Source organism: Pieris rapae, chromosome 10, assembly GCF_905147795.1.
Source record: "Pieris rapae chromosome 10, ilPieRapa1.1, whole genome shotgun sequence".
Taxonomy (NCBI): domain Eukaryota; kingdom Metazoa; phylum Arthropoda; class Insecta; order Lepidoptera; family Pieridae; genus Pieris; species Pieris rapae.
Genome location: NC_059518.1, coordinates 4,747,309 through 4,772,613, shown reverse-complemented (window position 1 = coordinate 4,772,613; position 25,305 = coordinate 4,747,309). Strand labels below are relative to the sequence as shown.

At 32.6% G+C, this 25,305-nt stretch overlaps 2 protein-coding genes across 2 annotated transcripts; both read left to right on the top strand.

The window, feature by feature from the left end:
* The first annotated feature begins 7,522 nt into the window (after positions 1-7,522).
* Positions 7,523-10,152, top strand: LOC111004480 (pro-cathepsin H-like). The gene is made up of 5 exons (XM_022275519.2): positions 7,523-7,978; positions 8,174-8,300; positions 8,588-8,769; positions 9,079-9,201; positions 9,958-10,152. Exons 2-5 carry the CDS (start codon positions 8,197-8,199, stop codon positions 10,089-10,091), a joined length of 543 nt encoding a protein of 180 aa, XP_022131211.2. The 5' UTR covers positions 7,523-7,978; positions 8,174-8,196; the 3' UTR covers positions 10,092-10,152.
* A 3,629-nt stretch (positions 10,153-13,781) lies between these two features.
* LOC111004481 (zingipain-2) lies at positions 13,782-17,275 on the top strand. The gene is made up of 5 exons (XM_022275520.2): positions 13,782-14,211; positions 14,592-14,718; positions 15,375-15,556; positions 15,904-16,014; positions 17,082-17,275. Exons 1-5 carry the CDS (start codon positions 13,782-13,784, stop codon positions 17,213-17,215), a joined length of 984 nt encoding a protein of 327 aa, XP_022131212.1. The 3' UTR covers positions 17,216-17,275.
* The last annotated feature ends 8,030 nt before the right edge of the window (positions 17,276-25,305 follow it).

Here is a 25,305-nt window from a genome sequence, read left to right as displayed (position 1 = left end):
TTTAACACATAGTAAATGACAGTGACAATAACCAGTGACTGTAATGCTCCTAAATTGTTTTACATATAAATTTTTTACTATGTTAAAATCTTGTTTTTTAGCTAACATTTAGCCATTGAATATTATGAAAATGTATTATATATAGTAGTAATATATTTCTGAATGGAATATATAGTCATCTATAATGTATTAGTTGAACTATCAAGTATTGTGATCTCTTAACTATTTTGTTCTGTGACTGCTACTAGGTGGTGCTATGAACCGTTTTCATTGAATTAATTAGTATATTTCTTTAATAGGGGATATTTTAAAACTAGTGTTTTGGGTTTATTTAATATTAATTTTATATATATATATATATATATATATATATATATATATATTTAGTGATAATTATTAATCATCATAAAAAACCTCATACTAATAATTATTAAAAATCTAAATGAATTTAGAATTTAGTTGTGGGATTCATATCGGGAAAAGAATTCCTTTGACGGTAGGCGATAGAATTTTTATCTAAAATAGCTGATGCCTGATAACTCACAATATATAGACAAATTTGTGATTCCATTGATTATTTTTTTTATTCCCATTTCCATTGATTATATAAGTTACCATGAAAATTTCTTACCCATTAGACGAGTATTGTATATAAGTAAGGCCTGCAAATTAATAATACATATATATTTTTAAATCATTATTTCCACATGAACAAAATCGTGGGCAACACTTAGTATAAAAATAACTTCAAAGGAACTTGTAGATGAGGTACCTATAGGCCTAACCCTCTATCGAATGCCTATTTACATGTTAAACGGAGTTAGGAAAAAATCAACCTGTTTCATAAACATACATTTGAATGTAAAAGGTATGTTTTATGTTTTGACGCTTATGTGAATATGCGAAATTCTTTGAAACGATAATAAAGACGACTATCTACTTTAAAGAATAAATTCGTATGAAACAACTATGGCATCTTGTCTATTGTCATTAAAATAACATAAAATTATTATTCAAGAGTATTTTTATGGATTATTGAAACGGCCTTGTGGTTTAAACAAGAAAATTATTTGAAAATAACTTGATTTGACATTGTTTATATTACATATAGAATTAATAAACATATATTACTTATATGTCTACATCCCTTATCGTAGTAACTAATAATTCTTTATCAAAAGCGATTGTCGTTGGCTATTTTTCAAGTAAAGTGTGATGAGTGTCAGACTCCGCACTGTACTGTCTCAGAGCGCAAGGATTGTTTGTGACGTAAAGGAAAAACCAGCGCAAACACAACTCTATTCAGCCATTTTCACTCACAAAGAATTTCTTATATACTGGGCCACAAACATGGCGAGAAACAGTTGAACATTTGTTTTTCAGATTTCCTTTCTATATGCAATATTTTCACTATCATGTAGGTACATAAACATAGCCTTATCGACAACCACGAACAGCAAGATTATTATTTTTTAGAATAGCGTCTGTATTGTACTGTATTTTATTTTTAGAGTTTCACACTAGATTCTTGAATTTAACTCGTTAATTTATTCAGTATACTTATATAGTTGCAGTGTTTTCCAATACTACAGTTCCACATTGATCATAACTTTTATAATATATATCGAAGCGAACGTGTACTATTCCCTAGATACGTCCAAATAGGTTTCAACTCTCTAGTTTTGAAGACATACCAAAAGATCCACCAACTATTAAGGTATCCCATTTGTCACGTCAGCGGATCATTTAGTTGATACTTTACAGATGTCCGCGACGGACGATTATGCTCAGACATGTCCAATCGTGTGAGTGGGCAATAGCAATATTGCTAACTAATGACCCTAAAATTATCCACACTCAACCATATGTATACGATATGTGCTTATTTATCAACGCTTACAAAAGTAATAACTTTACCTACGTAACTATTACCATTTGCTTATAATAATTAAGTAACATGCACAGAGAGATGCGTAATAAAATAAAAAGCAATTTATCGTTTATTCGACTAAAAATTTCACATAATATTAAGTTAAATACGATAAAACTTAAGGGTGTAAAATAACAAGTTAAGGACAGAAGATTAATTTTTGGGACAATTGATAAAGGTAACACTCATTATTAATTCACTCACTGACTCACTCATTCACTCACTCACACATATGCACCCACTCACTTACTCATGCGCTCAGGCGTGTTGATAACAGTTGACATATGAATAAAATAAGGTTGAATAGTGTAATTATTTTAAGAAATTTAGAATCAAGTTTGTTTTATGGAAGAGCTGGAAACCCTGACACAGGTTTTTTTTCTTAAAATGGTTTCCAAATCTTGAATCCTAGGAATGCAAATTTACTTTTAATGATTAAACACTTTTTATTAATTTTTATTAACAGAGACAACAATGTTAGCCGATTAAAACTATACTTACGTAAAAGTCTCACGTTCTTGTTACATTTCAAACTAAATATAGAAATATCTACAGACCGATTAATTACAATGTTGATATTATCAAGACTAGAAAGTTAATAGAGACATTTTTAGGACTATGTATAGGCTATCACTTGACAACAGGTAAGCCTGTTATACCGTATACATAGACCATGGTCTTTTAAGATTTAGTACGTTCTTTTCTTGAGAGACCCTATGTCGAATTGGATCCACATAGTGCGCGTCAGAAACTTCTTTAAAAACACTCACGTGAAACAACAACAAACATTTCATAAACTGCCTCGATGTACGATAATGAATCTCAGCTACAGGTATTAAACATATTATAGGTATATTGGGACTGTCTTGGGTTAAGATTTAGAAACGGGTGCACTAATTCTAAAACATGAATTGAACTTTGTCTCTTAATATCTTAATTAATCTCAACATTCTAATAAAGTGTTATATCTATTGGGGACCTAGATCGCAAAATGTTAATAATAGAAGCTATAGCAAAAACAAAGTAAGGCAAGCCGACCATTTGTTTACAAACAGGGCAACTATCCTAACATCACAATAGCTAACTTTCAGCATGTCCGTCAGAATTAGCCGCATCGTAACTATCGGCTGGAGCGCGCACCTCACCCATAAATTAGTTGCTGCTTGGTCGCTACAAGGGTTGGGTACGAGTCCATTGTTTTACGTTACGACTAAAAATATAAATCAAAGAAAATCAATGTGTTGTCGTTTTATATAGAGATTAGGTTAAGACTCTATTCTATGCATGATTAGTTTTAACTATTTTATATTATTTTTTATATAAATGAATGTATAAATTTAGAAGAGGACAAAAATTAGCTTAGTATTCAATATTTATTTATTTATTTATATAGTACTCCTACAGCTAACACAAAATACATATAATAACAAACAAATACACCAAGAACATAGCCATAAAATATTTTTATTCTTTATATTTGTATTCAGGCAAAATAAAGCACTTTTTTAACTAAGATAAAAACTAAATTATCAAAAATATTATGACACAAAAAGAAACAAAAAAAATGACTTGCTGAATTGAAATATCCTTACGCCATTACAGGAAAACAATGAATAGGATAGTAACAATATTTAGAAAATGAAATTCCAACCATGCCAATTCATAACAGGTTCGTTGGTTTCATTCATTTACAAGGAGCCATCGTATTAAAAATATTACCGTCGTATCAATCCGTTTCACGAATGAAAAGGGCAATCAGATAACTGTTTTTAAGTAGATTAGGTAGTTCTAATGAAATATTATTCAGTTTCTTGTGTTTTTTTTTTTGCGAGGGCATACAACGAGTTACAAAAGGAAACGTGGAGATGGACGGAACACACCTTGCAAGGAGCTTATAAGTGAAATAAAACTATAATGCGTTGGTACACAGCTTTGCTAATAATCTATTGTGTTTAAGAAATATGGAACTTGTCCGAAATAAAGGCAATGTTTATTTTTATTTATATAGACAAGAAATTAAAATCTTGCCTTAGTGCCAAAAATGGATAACGGAACAATGGGAACGCGTCATAAAGCATGGGCCATAGACTTTTAATCAATCTGCACGAGTGGTGCGGGACTGCAAAAATGGCGCAGGTTAGTACGCGGCTTAATTAAAACCATAAGGAAAATTGTATGTTCCGGTTCTCTGTGTCCGTTTGCTTATTTGGGACTTTGGTACATTTTTACGCTTTTTTCAAAGAGGATTTATGATTGGACGTTTATACTCCGTGAGTTTGGGTAGGCTGACTCTAACTGTTCTGTTTTGATAGAAAGCAGTCTCCTATATAGTAAAATCACCAACTTACCATGTATTAATTACATTATTATTATTTTTTTTTATATCTATAGTAGGTATGTATGTCGAATGGTATATGAAACTCTAGTGTAATCGAAAAGCAACATATATAGGTTTAGTAATTATTAATAATCATACTAATAATATATACAAATAATATTTTTCTATTGTTATTTATGGATGGTGTCGACTTTTTCGGTGCGCCGACGCCGCGCATTAATGTATTTTCTTACGTCCAAGGACTCGGTAATGATACATATTACATACATATATATTTTTTAGGTATATTTGGACGGCCGCATACGCGCCGTTTATTTTTTATTATTCGAATAAAAATATACAAAAGTTGGTCTAGGTTATATAAAAGTTGACAAAACAAAAATAGTCTATGAATCCCTTTTACGTTAAAATTTAAAAAAATCAGTCACGTTTGAGGTTAGACTAGTTGGATTTATAAGTTAGTTAATTTTGTATGGCGCCATCTATCCTACACACAACCTATGTAATAATATGAAAACCTTTTTTTATAAGCGAAATGTAATCCTAGTCGCCTACATAATCCCGCAATAGAGAAGCAATTCTTATGTATAAGAAATTTAATCTTCGCCAAATCGCTTCGTGGATTGTTTAGAATATTTACGAGCGTATTATTCAGGGGTAATCTTTGTGAGCGTTTTAATCTTTCGCTTTAACCTGTGATATTTTGTCGTAGAACACTATTTTCACTGTAGATAACTTGTATATAATTTTAACGAGAATTGATACTATGTTTTTATATCACTTACGGTATTTACAAAAATATTTACATGGTAAACTAAATATTAATATAGTTAGCGCCATACATTTATATATATTTTTTATTACTATTTTTTTATATTTTATTTTATATATTTTTCATTTTTATTGCATTATTTTCAATAAGGGAACATTAAATTTTTGCTAATATTTAACAGCTTTACCAAGTAAAACGACCAAGTTGGGGATTTCTTTCTTTTTTTAATGAGGATTGAGTGAATGCTTAAAGAGACTAACATTTTGAATTAAATATAAGGGTCGCGGCTTTTGCCGATTGCGTGTTGACGATAAAAAACGAGAATTCTTTCAGAGCCATTTATATTGTAAGCCTGCGACTTAAATCATATACATACTACTGGTCAGTTTTCCTACTGTTGTCCAAACATAAAAAATCTTAATTCTATAAATAAACTCTGTAGATATTTCATCAAATTACATGAAATCATAAATTGTATGTCAAATAGGAGCAATGCAACTTTGAAATTTACATATTTGCTAACGATTAGTTACTTAAAAAAGCAGTCACCTGTTATAACTTAAATAAATCTAAGTACTTAAGTAGGCTTCTTGCTAAATACTACACTTATTAAATATTGTCTAACAATCAGAATTTTACTTTACGCGCGAAACCGAAATTAATATATATTAATGTAATATATTTATATTGAACAACTTTACATTATATATTACCTTTTTTAATCATACAATACTTTAGTTCCCCTTGGTTTTTCCACATGTGTACTCTATGTACAGCCCATAGACTATAGAGGAAGGCAGTCGCCGCTCAAATAACCGATTCTGTCTCCCTCGGGTGTCGTTCACAACCCGCTTTACTTTTTACATCACCTCTTGAATACGATTTCCATTACCTAAGTGTTTATTTCTATGAATTTCTGATAAGTTTCTTTAATATTTTTTTATGTTATAGAACGCAGATGTAGAATTAGTTCGGATTCGAAGATATTCGATTCGATATTATATATATATTATATATAATATCGAACACCACTGTGATAGCTGCAACACGAAGAGTAAAACGAGCAACTTACAAATAACATAATATAATAATAAATATATAAAAAAATAAAAAATGTGTGTATAATTTTTTTTTATTATATTTCCTTTGTCAAGGACCTCTTATTGAGTATAGGCCTCCTCCAATTGGGTCCATTTCTTTGTGTTTTGAGCACTTTCCTCCCAATACTCTCCACCAACTTCCTTAAGCTCATCAGGCCACCGCGCTGAGGGCGACCTTGTTTTCTTTATTCCTGGTAGCCCTTTCCACTTTGTTACCCTCTTTGTCCATCTGCCATTGTTCATTTGAGCAGTATGGCTCACCCATTTACGAGTAACATATATACCATTATTAATATTTATTAATTATGATATATGTTAATATAATTAATATAATATATTAGATTATACCGTCAAATTGTACATGAACGAATCATAAAGTAGTACCAGGGAATAGCAAGAAAGCCTAACGAACTGGTCGGCATCACTTGGTGTTACCAAAGGTGGCCTTAAAGGTGAAGTTGTAAAGAGCAATTTACTTTGTACAATGAACTGAACTCCTTTGAAATCCAACTGGCTACAATTTTAACATCATTGTGGCGATTTGAATCTCAAAGATTTCCAATTTAAGTTTCGCATCGCTTCTGGCATTTTGTTGTGGTCCAAGAATGTATGACCATTTTATTATCACAGATACGGGTCTTTTGTTAATTTTTTTCGTGTGCTATATTGTTTAGGGAAAATTAGGAGATTCGCTTGACGCATAAATATGGGTAACAAATTTTTTGTATGACAATTAAAATGATTGGACGTATTAGGTTTTCAGCATTTTAAGTTTTTTTTAAGATAGTGTGTACGATAATGATATTTTAAATGAAAATAAACTATCTTGTTAAGAAACATAATTCAGTAAATGGAAGAAAAAAGCGACGCAATGGCTTCTAAGCTATTACAAAAGAAAACTAGGAAGACAAATAAAAAGATGGGAAGATGATATAAGAAGCCATATGTGGCTGCGTAAAGCTAGCAACTGAGAAGAGTGGAAGCTCTTAGAGGAGGCCTATGTCGAAGGAGAAGCTGTAAAATAGAAATTTTTGACGGGATTATATTTATGTACATACAGTACTTCTTTCAAGTAACCTGTGTGAAGTAACAGGGCATTTTTTAAAACATAATATTGTAAACACAATACTGGTACTACAGCGACTGCACTATTCCTTGCACCGTATCTTAATAATACTTACATATTTAAATAATTTTGTAGCATTTAAATGCACTACGCATTGTACTATATTTCCAAGTGATTGTTTTATTTAGCAACGTCATAAGTTGGTCTATTTTACGTCAACGTGAACATTAAAATGTTACTGGCATTACTTAAATAACAAAGAGTTATATATAAATATGTCTCAATATTCTTATCATATATCATTATTTTACCACGATGTATTCTATTTTACTCCTGTTATTGGTTTCGACGTCTAAAATTTTCTGTGAAAAGTTTCATTTACTTAAACAAAATTATTACGACATTGATGAATCTGAGGAAATATTCAAACAGTTTCTTGAATATTATGATAAATTTTACGATGAATCTGAATACAGAAAGCGATTAAATGTGCTGAAAGATAATTTGTTAAAAATAAACCAGTGGAACGAAGAAGAAAATAGAAAATATTATTTGAATGTTTTCGCAGATTACACTGAGGAGGAGTTTTCTCAGACATACCTTGGGCTTAATCAAATTTTAAGCTCGCGCACTGGGGTTGATGCAAAAGAATATGAATCCAAAGGTGGAGCTCCTGAAAATTTGGATTGGAGAGGTTTTGGTTACGTTTCGTCGGTAAAGCATCAATCACAATTTCATCGATGTGGATCATGCTATGCGTTTAGTGCAGTTGGTAAGAAAGATTTGGAAACATCAATGAACAGCTTCCTCTAAAGCTCAGTAAAGCTCATATGATTCATCTTTATTCAAAGTTAAGGGGTGTATTTGGTAAAATACTTGCATTTAAACATTGTCAAGGAAAATCTTTTTGTAGTTTTACTCATGGTTATGAGTTTGTATCTATTAAAAAAAACTCTTATGTTTTCAGGTCATATTGAAAGTCGTCACGCTATGAAGCACAACATTTCAGCTTTAAATCTGTCTGTACAACAAGCTCTCGACTGCGATTATTTGGACTTCGGCTGTAAAGGAGGAGACCCTTTACACGTTTTTGAGTAAGATAATTAATAATTAAAAACTGTTTATTTGCAGTTTTTGCGTATGTCTAGAAATAGCTTAAATGATATTTTGGAATATTGGAAATCACACATTAGGTTACATAATTTTTCCAACTGATAATATCTATAAATACAAATTTGGTTTGCCAAAACTCACTTTACGCGATTAATAATATTGTTCACTAGATACATATAGATATGTAAGATAATCCATGAATGCAATTTTACGCCATCACAAATAACGTATCCATACATAACTAAGTAAGACAAGCCACTCATTTCAGAACACTTTCTGAACAAGGTGGTTCGATGAGAGATACAGATTATCCGTACGAAAGCGTTCAAGGCAAATGTAAAACTGATGAAGAAGAAATTGAAGTTAAAGTTTACGGTGGTACACAGTTAATGCTGGAAGACGAGGACGAGATGAAAGACGCAGTTGCGCATTTGGGACCATTATCAGTTGGTAAGCTACACAAATTCAAATATCTTAAAAATAGTCTCATTAAAATCTTATCCACAGTTAATAGAAATGGTGTTTGTTTCTATAACTAACATCACAAGTATTATTAGGGAAACTAATTAAGAAAATCCGACTATATATATAGCTATCACCAAAACCAAAGACTATAGGTTTTACAATGTATTTCCATATTCTTTTACCGTTTAATATGTCCCCTAACTTTTATACTTGAAATATTAAACTTATAAATAATTGTAAAATGATCCATATGCAGACAACAACATTATTTACTAAACAATGTTATTATTTCAGCTGTAAGGTTTACTCCAGAAATGGCGGCAAAGGTTACTGATGAGATTTATGATGGAGCCTATTGTGAATCAAGCGGAACAGACGATCTTAATCATGCTGTGATAGTAGTAGGATATGGAACAGGTAAATATATAGACAGAAATTATTTAACCGAGTGCTGAGGAATACATATGAGCATTCAATAAACATAGTATAGATATGTTGGTAAGGCATTGTTAGGTAAATAAGTATGTGTTATTTTTCTCCAATATTATCGTGTTTGCCTACTTGCCTCAAAAAGATTTATCATAAAAACGGTAATCTGAAGCCAGGCGGAGGAGGATTCCATGACACTGTAATATCATTAGGATGATACACCTCATATGAATACTTTTAAATAATTCACGAATTCCATTATTATAACTGAAGCTGTGAATAATTTAATAATAAATAGAACACAAAATGCATATTGTGGAAACTTACCTTTTTGCTGCCACCATTTCCTTACTGTATTGCTACCTCTACGTTGAAGGATGAAAACACCTGTTGTAATTATTACTGGTACTAAATTCTTTAATTAACACTTGAAACTGAGCAAGGACTTCAAAGTAGTCCAAAGGAAACAAATCAATGTTGGGAGAAGGATTCTTGTATTTGTCACATTATTTTCAGCCTGCTCCGCGGCCGCGCATACCATAAATTCTTAAAAGGCCGGCAACGCACTCGGGCATTGAGAGTGTCCATGGGCGATGGTATCACTTAACATCAGGTGAGCCTCCTGCCCGTTTGCCCCCTGTTCTATAAAAAAATCTACATCGACATAAATATACTCATCGAATTTATAAACGTACAACTCTTCATGTATAAATTAAACATTTTTATAATAACATGTTATTACAGAGAACAATAAAGATTACTGGATTATTAAAAACTCTTGGGGCGACAAATGGGGTGATCATGGCTACATGCGCCTGATCAGAGGAGTTGGTGCATGTGGTATTGGAAATATTGCTTTTTTGGCTGATGTTGAATAATAAATAAGTATTTTTATGTATATTCATTACGAAAGAAAACCAAATTTATAATAAATAATTTTAAAAAAATGTGTTTATTCATTTTAAGTAAACATTAGCATTACAGTGTGTAAGATTTGGGAACCCTTTTAAGTAAAAAATACCTGTGTCAGGGTCCCCAGCTCATCCATAACAAACTTAATTATAAATTCCTTTAAATAAATTTATAAATAATTTAATTACACAGTTTTTTATTTGTTATTTTGATATTTTAACTTTTTAAAAGAATCAATAAGCAGCAATACATTGATTTTTATATTGATGTGACAAAGTTGTGAACCTTTAAAAATTTTAAAATGTTAAGACACTTTAGGTTTCAATCCAAGATACAAAAAATGTCAAAATGTGTGTGACAAATGTCAAAATTTTAAAAACGAACCGATATTTTAAGTTACGACTGTTTTTTTTGGCTATAACTGTTATCACTTGTGAGATCCTCGTAGGAACAAAAATCGATTTAATTTAGGAACCTTAACTCATCAGCATCTCATGCGAATCGATTTTCTGCAACTCTTGCTGTGGATTCCGTCGATTCTGATTCTCAAATCACTCGTTAAAGAGTAATTTGACGAATTGGTATTCTAATTAACAATAAGCGTGACAAAAGCGCCGCTCGAGTGAGATTGTTTACTTTTGGAACTAAAATTCGACACTCAAAACTGTTAATTTATAATTAGATACCTTATATGAATTAAAATCAGCAGTGAAGTCGATTTTTACGTTTAATTAAAAGTTGATCTTTCCTCGGCGATTTCGCGATTAAGAAATGAGTTAGGAATTTTTCGCATAGTTACAACTAATTTTATTAAGACAGTTTATATGTATTTCGGGGTTAGTTCATAAAATATATAAATAAAATGTTTCATGTTTACAATCAAAAATACATTTTGAAATACAAAGAACAATTTACAAATTTCTTAACCTACAAAGTAATAAATAGTTAAAATTATTGAAAATCTAAACAAATTCAAATAGTTTGGTCCTTGTGGCAGTGTAAAGTTTGTATGTGTAACCGTCTTAATAGATTGCCATGAGATTCCAAAAGTAAGGTGTATGACGACGGGAGCTGTTAGTAAAGTAAGTAAGTAAGTGGGTTATTATCAGATCGTTACAGTCGATCGATCTCCTATCTGCATCCCAATAACCAAACCCTATGAAGACAATCCATTTTTGGCGACGGATAGAATGCAATCTTTTCCCTTTTTTGTCGTGCCATTTTAGTTTAGTTTTGTTGTTTGTACATAATTTTTTTGCACATTGTTTCACCCGTCAAACAATATAAAAAAAATTAAGATGGGAAGTTGGCACAGTTGAACTGTCATTTTCATACAAAGCTCTATTCACAGATACCGATCCGACCTACCATGGCTAGCTTATATCGACAGTTGGCTATTACAATCCGTCGATTGGTTATTGGCACACTTTTTACATTTGGATTTAGATGTTTATTTCAGATGGTCAAAAAAAGATTGAGATAGGTTATTGGGTTTGGGCGTAAGAGAACGACAACCAACCACGTAGTAACATGTAATTAACACATAGCCAATTATGTACACACCAAATTCCGATAAGGCCACATATTCACATTATTCATACTATTAACAATATGAATTTAGTTTAAAGATGTTTTTGCTTATCAACAGTGAATACTAAAATATATATTGAACATTAATTTATGCTATCATGCAATCTTCAACATAACTTATGTCAGTTATTTGTGAAAATGCCTACTGTTTTTTTAATGCAAAATCCAATTAATAAGCGACCACAATAAATCTAAATTAAATAAACAATATTTACAATGATTTGCTTACTTTACGTTCTACATTTAAAGCTATGTCTTCTCATTAATTTAGGTTTTGTCAATGATTCGACTCCTGAAGAGTGAAAAATTATTTTGGGTTTAAGAGGTAATTCCAGTATGGGGAACACCGACAGTCTAAGATCCGGGATTAGAAAAATATACCCTCATCTGTTATTTAGATGAAACAATTTTTTATAAGCTGATTTCAATATCATGAACTCATAAAAACAACCTCTGCCATCAAGCCTGCAATTAATAGTAATTAATTAATTAACAAATAATTTATTTTTAATTTTTACCTTCTCATGTTAGTTACATGTAGTAAGTTAAAACCGTCAATATTTGATATTATATACCTCACTGTTGTAGGCACCCATCTCTATGAGTGCTATACTTACCTGCAGCCAGGTGAGAAACGAGGTTTATATTCCGTAGGGAGCCAAGTAGCTTGGACAATCGTCAAAATGGCTACAATGGATCTCAAAGATCAAGGCAGGTGGAGTTCCCTGTTGCGCATTTGCAGCTCTTAGTTAGCTAAAACATTTAAGATAAATTAAAAGTAAGTACTATAAGCCCGTGCATCACATCTTTTGCAAGATATAAAGTTTTGAGATTTGACAAAAAATTCGTGGTTCGTAACTGAAACTATTTTTTCTAAGTACTTACTACAAATAAACTATATTTAAGTAGTATTGGTGCTGACGCAGTTACTTTCTCTATAACCGATATTACAGCGTTATGTCATGATTAGCATCAAATCAACTTTGATTATGGTTCTCCTCACTAGGAAATTTGTATCGCCGCGTCCACGATAATAGCCTTTAATCCAGGGTATATATCGATAATTAAAGGTTTTTCGAATCTATGTTAATCGAGATAGATATTGATTACCTTTATTTTATTATATTATGGGTCTTGCAATAAATACGTTTTTTCTGGTAGCAAAAAAAATATCCTGAACTTAATTATCCAAGAGGAACCCAATAAAAAACATACTGATACCCATCATAATGAATCACCGGCTAAAAGATCATTAAATATTTCTTATCGGTGTATAGTAACTACACTAAAGCCTAAAATATAAAAAAAGTACATGCGTACAAAGTACACATGTCAGAAGTGACAATTCTAGTGAATTATTACTAATGTTATATAAGCCCCAAAAGTTGATCATGTACCAGTATATGATCACAGATATTCTCACTTTATCTCAATCGCTGTCTCCTTATTCTTCCACAAAAACGCTGCATATCTTAGTGACGTTTTATTCGTAAAAATTTACCCTCATGCGCCTAAAGAAATTTCACTTCAAAAATAAATCCTGCGCTGGGAGCGCTAAATTAACTATGATTATAGAAACACCAAGTATACCTAATCATAGACTTGCAAATTGAAATGCCATATTGATAACAATTCTCGTAAGGAAGGATAAGAAGTCCTTTCTTCAGAATTTGTTTCCGAGAAATAGTTCGTTTTGTTGTAAATAAAAAGTTCCAAAAGTTCTCCGGACTGAGGTGATTTCTTTATTTAACTGGCTAAGCTATACTTCTATTAATTGCACACCTTTTTTTGTTATGGACTTTCAAAATTAAGATAATAATATGTGTAATTCTTACAATTCTTATCAACATTTTATACAAATAATTGTTATGTAGGGCGAGTTAAAGAACGTTTAATTGTTTTTTGTTGTGCGTTATCGAGTCGGTATTTATCCTTCAATCAATAACCATTTAGAAATTTTTATGTATTTTATTAAGAAATTTCATTATTATTCATATTTGGAATTTTATTTGATAACAACTACTATATAATCAGAGTTTATTCTACCATTTGTATCATACCAGACAATGTTTCGCTTTTTCTGTCTTGTGTTAATTGTGACTGAAGTACTTACTTCACAATATACTTTGTTGGATCAGGATTACCATGACTTAGACCAAGCTCCTCAAATCTACAAGCAATTCCTTCAAAAATATAACAAGGAATCTAGCTCGACTCGTTATGAAATATTCAAAGAAAATTTAAGAAAAATTAACGAATATAATGAAAAGAGCAGTCAAAACTCATATGGCATCAATCATTTCACAGATTTGACCTTTGAAGAGATTTCGGAGTGCTATTTGGGATTTAATGGTAACTTTACATCGGACAATGTTATCGAGTATAAGCCCAGTGGGATTCAGCTTCCAACAGAAATAGATTGGCGTAATCAGGGCTATGTGACTGAAGTCAAGCATCAGTTGCAGTGTGGGTCATGTTTTGCCTTCAGCGCCGTAGGTAGGTATTTATTTTATAAACCAACTAGCAGACTCGGCCAAGCGTTGCTGTGGCTAAGGTTTTCGTTTTTTTTTGTGAAACGTTGGTACTTTTAATATAGCGCCATCTGTTAGAATTGTATCAAATAATAAACAAGTATTTGCAATAATATAATGTTGTGACTATAATTAAAGAGCTAAGCGATCCTATCACTTAAGATGAACCAGGCTGCTCACGGTGTGCCAATTCAATTTAAAATCGGTTTAGTAGTTTAGGCGTCCATCGCGGACAAACATCGTGTCAGGAGATTTATATATATTAAGATTAATAACTGACGCTATTATTATGTCATAAAGTCATCATTACTGCTGATTTAAATGCCATTTATTTTTATATAAAAGGAAGTATCGAAGGACAATATGCTAAAGCACACGGCACCACAGCATTTAGCCTTTCAAATCAGCAAGCATTTGATTGCAGCTCAGCTCAAAATTGTAAAACGGGAGGTATACCACATGAAGTTTTTCAGTAAGTACACATTATTAGGTGGTAGGTATATAGGGGTATTACCATAATGGCGTTATATTATTCTTTGGCTACTGGATTGCTTAACGTCTTGTATAATCGCGTGTCATAGTTATATAAAATCTTTAAATGTGTTGTAAATCGTACTGAAGAGCAGCATATTCATTCATTCATATTCTATGTTCTTTATATAACAAAACTGAAGAGACTGTCTTTTATGGCGTTATAGAGAGTTTTCGTTAAATGGAGATAAAAACGTAGAGATAATCGATGACTTCTACTTATTTGTCATGCTTAACGACAGTCTTCACGTGCGTAAAATCCCAATTTGTAAACAAAAGATAAATTTCTTGTAAGTTTGTATGCATGATGCCGACAGTCAAGTATATTGTGAGGTAGGATAATGAAGCGACAATAGAACGTAAGTACTCAGCTGCTTAGTTTTGACTAATTTTAGCAACTTGAAAAGTACTTCATTTCTTAATTGTTGCTGTTATTGAGACAGGGTATTATATTATGTAGATTGTATTGAAGACAAGTTAAACTAACCAAAGCTAATTGATTTCGACGCTTTAGAGAGTTTCCGTTATATGGATATTTAGACTGAGATAGACACTGAGTTTACACTGTCCATTAATTGATTGATATACCCTTTTCAGAAATTTAGCCGGACAGGGTGGATCAATGAGAGAAGCAGACTATCCCTATGAGGGCAGAAAAAATCAATGCAGAACTGACAAAAGTAAAATTGCCGTAACAGTCACTGGAGGGAGTCAACTTCAAGTTAATGATGAATATAGCTTGCAAGATGCATTGGCTAATTACGGACCACTATCTATTAGTATGTAAAAAGAACTATATAAGCATACGATTCATCTAGTATTTAATCTAGACACTCCTGTCTATTTCACTATTAATATTAGAGACATCTCATAACTACGTATTTTACTTACCTTTGTTAAATAGTCTATGCTCCGAACAATGCAGCTGGTTTTTGGTATAACTTTCGAACCAATTCGACTTAGGGTCCTTCAAGAAAAGAGCGTACCAATTCTTGAAAGGCCGGCAACACACTCGCGAGCCCTCTGGCATTGAGAGTGTCCATGGGCGGCGGTATCACTTAATATCAGGTGAGCCTCCTGCCCGTTTGCCCGCTGTTCTATAAAAAAAAACTTCTAAATGTTTCAGGTATTTGCGTTAACGACGAAGTTACAAAAAGGAGAGGAAGTAGAATTTTTACCCCTACAACATCTTGCCCCCACAATAACCACGCTGTTCTGCTTGTTGGTTATGGAAAAGGTAATATAAGTATAATATTTTTCAAATACATATAATATGTAGCAATCGAAATTATTTTTATAAGATATTTTATACTACATTAGCTGCTCCGCGAACTCCATTTCTCTTTAATGTCTAGTCTGCTTTTTTAGTATACACCAATATGGAACATTTTACTACGCTACCCTAACAACCCTCAAAGTACTTAACTATAAAAAAAAATTGGGGGTTAATCGTAGACGGGTGAAAATTAAGGGTTGTATTTTTGTATGTTGTACCATAAAAAATAAAAACAAAAAAAATTGTCAAAATATTAAAAAAAATTCTTAAGGACACCCCTTAACGCTTAGGGGTTTGAAATAGATAGTAGTTTCGCAGATCTACTGAATACGCATAATAAATTTCATAAGATTCTGTCGAGCCATTTGGAAGCGTGTGGTAACTGAATTTTATATATATAGATAGATATAATTTAGGAGACGTGAGAGATGAACGAAGACGAAGAATGAACTCCCTAACGAAGTGAGCCAAATCGTGCGCCTAGTTAATTTATAGACACGTATCACCTCGACGTCCGCCGTTCCACAACTGCGCGTTTTTCTAGGCAGTTTTTGCCGCGCACCAACACTCTGTGGAACCAGCTGCCAACTGAAGTATTTCCGAACCAATTCGACTTAGGGTCCTTCAAGAAAAGAGCGTACCAATTCTTAAAAGGCCGGCAACGCACTCGCGAACCCTCTGGCATTGAGGGTGTCCATGGGTGGCGGTATCACTTAACATCAGGTGAGCCTCCTGCCCGTTTGCCCCCTGTTCTTAAAAAAAAAAAAAAAAAACGTCGGTGATCATCCCTTAATAGGTAGTGATCATGATATACTGAATATGGTGAAGATACATTGTCGACCAGGATGACCAGATTCGAACACGCTTCGAATTTAAATTCTGAGTGGGATTTGAAATGTTCATGTTTTCAAATTACAATATTTCCGGTGGTGTGCACCTGTTTGACAGCAACAGGACTATTTTAAATTAGGGACTGGCCGCTGTTGAGTAAGAGAACATTAATTTAGACGTATACAATTTTATTTCAGAAGGTGAATCTGATTTCTGGATAATTAAGAACTCTTGGGGCCTTAATTGGGCTGAACAAGGGTACGTTCGTCTCATAAGAGGACAACGAGCATTAAATATTGGGTTGTATGCTGCCCTTCCAACAGTTGCATAAGAAAATATGTATTCACTCCTATATTTATTTGGAAATTGAAATAAAAAGTCGTAAATATCATTTGTCGTTTAAATTTTCCCGTTCTACGTTAGCAATCTGCCGGTTCTATTCAATATCTTTTAAATAATATAATTATTATTTTTTATTACATTATGAAGGTTACAGTTGAGACAGTCGGAACAATTATGCATATTTACTATTTGAGACGAAAAGTGAGATGAAATGAAATGAAACCAAACCTCACTGAATCAAATCATTAGTTTTGATATTGAAACAAATTAGTAGTTTCTTTTGAGAAATATTTGTATGAATCATAAAAACTTCGTGGTTGGTTTTTCTTTTTATTAGACATTATTTTGACAGATGGGAAAGAAAACGCACGAGTTCGGATAAGGTAAAGAAAAAGGCGAGTATGCAATAGCCAACATCCCGAACGCTATACGTCCCTGCAATACGCCACTTTTTCTGAAACTGTATGAAAACAGATATTTAATATTGTTATGGAATTATAGAACATTGTATGTGTATATTAACAATAACCTATTCAACTTTAAAAATAGGCTAGAATAAACGGTTCTAGTGGATTTGTGTATAAAATGATTTATATTAAATCAGAAAGTTGTTTGTATTTACTTGAACAAACACATAACGCTTTGTAGTATTGGATCTGAATTGCTTGCCTCGCTTCTTTGGCCCATCGAAGACTTTTTTCCTGAAGATAAACGTGTTTCCGATTAGATTTTGTCATCTACTGTTTTCGTTTTTTTAGTAACTTCGAACTTTGTTACTAAAAATACCAAAGAGTTAAAATTAAATATTAACGTTCTAATACTATGTGTTTTATTTTCAAAGAGTACCGAGAGTTTTTACGGCTGTTTTTTCTCTCGGCCTACACCCTCTGTCTTCTTTGCCGATGAGTAGGGATGCCTACAGGTTCGAATTTAATGACATTTATGTTCCATAATAAACGTATTTTTTTATTATATTAAACATTTAGAGAATAACCACTGCGCCATAGGTGACCAATGATATGACAGTATAATTGTTCTTACGTCGCGTCCTGATTAAAGCTTCCCGGGGATTTGTTATGGCCGCATTAATGATTGGCGTAATTATCGGCATCCCGGTCGAGGTTCGTTCCTTCCTCATTAACTGATGGCACGTCATATCACTCTGTCCTAAGCAAACCTCTCAATCTGCAAACTCAATGAAAACTACTAGATAATCTATTTAATTAAAGAAAGTTATTCGAAATTGCTATCTCTTGAAATGAATTAATATTTCATATCGAATTTTTTTTATTTATAACAAATGGATCATATTAATAATTACAAGAATTATTATTATTAAATATATAAGTAATACAAATTTTGTTAGAAACGTGTTATTATACTTTTTTTAATGCTGAAAAATAATGTTCTGTAATCTTGGATGCCAAATGTCACGGATGGAACGGTGCACCAGCGAAGTAAGTACTTTTCAAGCAGGTGTGGCAACTTTTTAACCCCCTTTCCGTCGTTCTCCGAGTTTCCATCCTTAAGTGGAAGTATTTTCCCTCCATGGTGAAAATCACATAAAATTACCTAAGATATCGACGGAAACTCTAATACAATTTGGCCTCAGGTGTTTGCTATTCGAGATTTCCACTAATCAACGATGGGGCTAAGTGATCACATTGGAAGCAATTTCTTATCGGTTTCGCAGCTGCTTTTGTATGTTTCACGGAAAAAAGCTACAGTAGAATAAAACATGATGTTTTTATTATAAAAAATAATTAATTAACCCAATAAAAGGCAGGTCCACTCGGAACATCTTATGTTTGGTAGGTACACACATAACCAGGTGCTGACAGTTACATTCTTCTTCTCAGTCGTATTCTTTATTAAGAGAAAATGGAAGCGTGGTTGTCCCAATCAAAACTAGCGGTGTACAATCACAGGCGAGGCATAGAGAGCCGGAAAGACTGGGAGCGAGGTTAAGAACAAGGCTTAAGACCAAACGCGATGGGGAATCACTGTCGACGCTTTCTGCCCCATCTAGGGGTTATAGAACATTAAGTCATAGGAGCTGTTATTGGGAGACCCGTGAGAATCGTGACCTAGTCACACCAGCGAGTTGTCGATCTGCCTTGCGTTCCACCTTGCTGACGACAACCATAGCTTATACTATTACAACAAGTAAAAATTGTTTAACTTAGAGTTTCATTTTATTCTAAGCTTTCGGACGTCCGCGTCGCCGCAAAATACAAATAGCATCCTCTCCATCTCGATGCCGCCACATCACTGCGCTTTTTAATGCACTTTTGCTGCGCACAATCTGTTTGTGGAACCAGCTGGTGCCAGCCGTAGTAATCAGAAGCCTTCTAGAATAGAGCGAACTAATAGCTCATATTTACTTGCATATTTGCTGTAATTTCCAGCTAAATAGCTTAATATACACATGAAATATGCAAATGTTAATAAAGACATAAAAATCGGTAGTTTATTTACCCTCCCATAATTCCAAACTAACAACGTTATAAAATTACTAATCATCGCTCGCCTGTGTCATTTGTATCACAATTTAATAACGTACTGTCAATCTTCTGCCCTTTTAAGTTCCACGAACAACGATACACTTGCGTTCGTAGCATCCTTATTACAACGAAATAAAGTTAATATTCGAATCGAATGTAATATTGGCTTCGAGCTTAATGACGTCACGAGCACTTTCTCGTATTAAAATGATAAACGGACGGCTATCGAGTATGGAAATCTACCAATTTATTATACGATAGCTCGTTATTCTATTAGGTAAACAAAATTTGGGGGGTTGATAGAGTCATCTTGGTTATTAAGAGTAATAAAGTAGGGCGCGGCAATTGTAGATATAAAGTAATTTTGTTAGCTTTACAGTTTTTGTATCAAATATGTCTTAATAGGGATACATTACTTAGTGTGATAAAATCTTACTGTTTTTGTTATAGCACATTAATACGTGTATAATTTGATATATATTCTACAGTACAATCCTTATCACTAAAATATCTTGAAAGCAACGAATGGTGAAATGTGAATATATATAATAATAATTTTGTAGTAGATAGTACTAAATAAGAGTTATTATAAAAGCCCCTTATAGGAGTAAAATATAGAATGACAATGTACCTACTAAAACTAGTCATTTTTGAAACAGTTATAAGTTACGCTGGTTTTTTAAGATTTCAAACGTGAGTCAAATAGCAAATGTGTACAAAAATATGAAACCCATAAAAGAGTCGTGCGACTTGGGAAAACAAACCGGCCAATGATCATAAACCAAATACAAGTATTCTACCCCTATTTACAAATAGTTAAAATAGTATTTTACCCTTAGCAATATAATTTATAAAATGTACCAACAATGATGTGGCTTTATAATTACGATATTCATTTTTATCGACTTTAAGTCTTACAATTAAAATAAGTTATCGTAAGACTTATTAAAAAACTGATTTCAGAAGTCACAGTTTAGAGTCACCTCTAATTAATCAGGACTTCTTTTTTAAATAAGGGAAAATGGGCATAGACACTCACAATGCCAGAGGGCTTTAAAGTCAGTTGCCGGCCTTTCAGAAATTTCGATAGTGACATTGTTGATAGTTGACATATCGCATAGACAAAAATCGAGTGCACGGGCTTCGAACGCACGATCTCAGAGAAAGCACGCTTAGCCATTGGATACAACTAACTCTGCTCTATAATTTAAAAAAATGTCAAAATGTATCGTTATTAATTAGTTAAGATAAACAATGGGTATATAAAATGTTCTACTTAACTAAACCCATCACTAACCAGCTAAACAAACCATAAATGGTAATTTTCAAGCTAAATAAACAAAGTAAAGCGATTTTTAAAGTGAAACCCATATTATTATGAGCAATATATCAAAATATAAGTAAGCCCTCGTGGTAACTTTGTTTGCCAACCATATAATGCAAGCAAAAAAATTTGACTAACTAGTGACTTTCAGCACGCTGTTTCAACCCTTGTTACTATAAAATACGGACGAGTGTGCTATGCATTTATTTGTTTATTATTCAAAGGTAGGTTGTACGTTTAGTACGGTCAAGTCACGCGTTGTTTAATTTAAAAGCTCGCCCATTAAAGCTCGCCATTGGTTGTTACTTTGCATTTTTGATTTGTTTTTCTTTCTTTCGTTTCGTTCAGCATAGAAATTTTTAAGTAGTTTCATGCGTATTAACTAAGAAAGAGGTCTTTTGTAGGAAACATTAGAGCGTCAACCTCCATGGTTAAGTCACGCACATACCAATTGATATTTTTCGTTCCCCGGCGAATACAACACAAGCCCTAGGTTATTTATTGCTAATTGTAAATGTTATCGAGCCTCTTTGTTTATAATTGTATAAGTCGAACAAGAACGCAGCCGTTCTATCCATTCTCGCAATTCAGGCCTCATAACCTTCAAGAAAAGATCGTACCAATTCTTAAAAGGCCGGCAACGCACTCGCGAGCCCTCTGGCATTGAGAGTGTCCATGGGCGGCGGCATCACTTAACATCAGGTGAGCCTGCCCGTTTGCCCTCTGTGCTATATAAAAAAAATTACTGCGTAGTGAAACTGACTGATCGATCATCAAAACTAGCACGCCTGGCACATATAAAAGATTCAAATTTAGAATACAATTAGTGCTTAATGTATAAATCAAGAAAAAAATTGTCAAGTCTATGTGTTTAGAAGATACTTTTTTTTAATATTCATGTAGTAGGGGCTAAATAAATTAACAAAATTTGGCGATCTAAGAATTTTGTCAGCTTTACGCCTCTGATTTGGGAACTGGTAGCATTTAAATTCAAATCTTTTGACTTTTAAATATTGTCCCTCGTAAGTGTGTTCGTACGTAGTTAATAATCTGTGTCCACGCAACTTATTCGTATCCCAAATTGAAATTAATATATCTCATAGATACAATAAAAGTTGCCTATTTAATTATTTAAGTTAACCACATTATAGATAATTGTATATATACTATAATTACAGTATATGTTAAAAGCTCTTAATAGCCTTAATTAGTGAATATTAAGATTTCACAGTTATTCTCGTGTATTATCTTTTATTAAGATTGCCTGGAAGTGATTGCTTAGCAGCCATAAGGCAGCCTTTTGCATCATGTTTTTTTGTGAAAGATTAAATACATATATATCTTTCTCATACATTATGTTAAAGCTTAATTATTCAATTCAGTTGACAAAACAGACCATTCATTAGTGCCTCTTGGGAGTTTAAAAACGCGACCAAGTTTAAACATTGTCTCTTTAATAACTGCCAAGTTAAACGTTTGACTGACAGGCCCCAGGGAAGCGAGGTTTTTCATTATTTTACTATGATAAAAGATAACACGACACACGATTTCATAGAAAACATGAATCGGAATTTTTTAAAGAGTGAATATTAGTAAGTAACTGGGTTTTTATTTTTGTTATTACGGAAAAGTATAGCAGTATTAAGATTAATGTCTAATTTATAAAAAAAAATAGAGCAAACATTATCTCAAATAGGTACATTTAACGTACTGGTGACCGCCATATATAATATGTCGGAGCAATGGCGTTGGTATCGGCTGCCATTTTCATTATTTAATAACATAAAAGTCAAATTAGTTCAGATCAGTTATATTATTTATTAATATTTGATAATCAAATTCCTGTATATGTTTTGTGAACATTTGCTTGTTCTAATAGGCTTCTAACGGAGCCGTGGAACGGAAACGGCGGCCGGGCTTCGTGATCAACGTCCTTGCCCCTTTCCTCATTTTCTTAATTATGTCTCGCAGAATCTCTGGAACATTTCCTATATGCCTGCTACTGTCACAAGGTACGCGGTATGGTATGATTCATCCCATTAAATCAACAGATTAGCCCTCATCCCGTTAATTCTTCAAACCCATTAAATCGTTTACATTTTACGACTTCAGAGCTAACAGCCACAAAACACAATCTATTCGCAATAAAAAATCGTACGACGTAAAATTACTTATAACATAAAGTTTAATTAAGGGATAGTAAAATTAATCTAATCGTAGTTTTTAGGGAAAGTACCCGTATTGGTTTAAAAACAATAAAAATCGTTCGCCCCCAATGGCTCGCTGATTGAGAAGGATGCTACTGTGAGAATGGACTGATTGTGTGGGAGCTTTACACTTTACGATATTACAAAATCATAGCACAAATATGAACGCGAAGTTTCGTAACATTTTTTTATTGTAACATCTATCAAATATTTAATTATGTTATTTATATTAACAGTGTAGAATTAATCCTCGCTGGAGAAATTTCTGTCACATAACAATTTTTAATGGAGCATTTACCTTTTAAACGCTACTTAAGCAATATATTTATAAAATATATATATATATATATAAACAGTGAGGGGTATTGCGTGAGTGTACACTCAAAAATCGATTCTATGTTTAAATACAAAAAAAATTTTTGAGATAAAATATCTATAAACCTAATGTTGGATTTTGTAAATTATTGTTACATATGATTTCCATTTTACCGTATATTTAATCCATACGTATATTTGAAAACAACTTTCTTAGTGAACATTGTCATGATAATAAGCATAAATTGTCAAATTTTCAAGATTTGTTATTTCTGCCTTGATTAATCTTTTAGTTCAAACGAGTATTATATTCGGCGGAAAATCTAATAAAAATCGTATCGTGTAAGTTAGTGACGATGTCGTGACGTTACATGAGTCAGTCATTAAGCCCAAGCTGTGCTTTAATCAGTGAGAATAACATGTAATTAGCCGAGCAGTTGAGTCAACCTACTCCTAGTCTTGTCTTTGACTAGAGTAAATGTGAATAAGGTTTTACTATTCACGACTAACTCGTTAAAATACTATTGAGTTGAGTTGTATTTTTTTATTATTTATATAGACGTTGTTCTGTAAATTCTTAATCACATTTATTTCATTGTAAATCTATAGCATTCTCGAATCTAATCGAACAAACATAATTAGTCCAGTTGGGATGAATTTAATTACATTTAGAAGTATGAAGATTTTTTAAATTAATTATCTTTTTCGTCTAATCAAAAGCACGACCTACGCGTTATACGCAGTTTACGTTAACCACTAAACTATATTATATTATGTATATAGATCTTTGGCCTCTATAATTTTTTAAACGGATTCTACTTAGTATAGTTCGGTTTTTGACTCATGTGTTTAAGCAAACCCTCGTCTACAGCATTGCATATATATTTGGTGTAATATAAAATGCGATGACGTCATAACCTGAACGAGCTTACGAAGCTATTCATACCGCTTAAGAAATCATATAAATCTTCTCGACCTTAGGTCCTTCGCAGGGCAGTTCTTCCCAGAGCCTTCGGGCCAGTCACTGCTAAGACTGAAGGATCCTCCATTTATATCAGAGAGTACTTTTCTCGATAAACGTATTTCAATCGAAGAACGTAAGGAAATACAAATCATACCAACAAAGTCATATTCGCATAATGAAACAATAAATTTTTAATTCAATATAAGAATTTAATTAACCAAACAAAAAATCTCTCACGCGTTGTTCTAAAAATAACTCATCAATCGTCAAAGGGTTAACGTTCGTAAAACAAACAGACAAACCCGCATGTCATTATTACGTAATGCATTAATTATCAGATTGCTAAGGGCCCTAATCACAAAGTTCGTTTTCATTAAGATAATTATAGACGGCTGTAAAGAAGCAGGATTTGTGGGGTTTTAAGTGTTAATTATGATTATGTCTCCTTTATAAAGTTCAATTTAACATGTTATGATTTTACGATTTTTGTCACCTACATAAGGCAACTTTATAGGGTAGTTATTAGTGAGAGATATATACGACGAAAAATTGTTATTACAACACAACTCTAATACCAGAAGTACATCGTCAGTTACCTTACAAGAAAATATAAATATCTAGAACCTTATTGAAGAACAGCCAGGGCACAAAGAACAAATCTCAGAGATCAATGCCATAATTTAACAAATGTTTGATTTTACGATACTTGACAAATGATAACTGACATTTACCTGTATTGTGACAAAAATTTATAATTATTGCGTT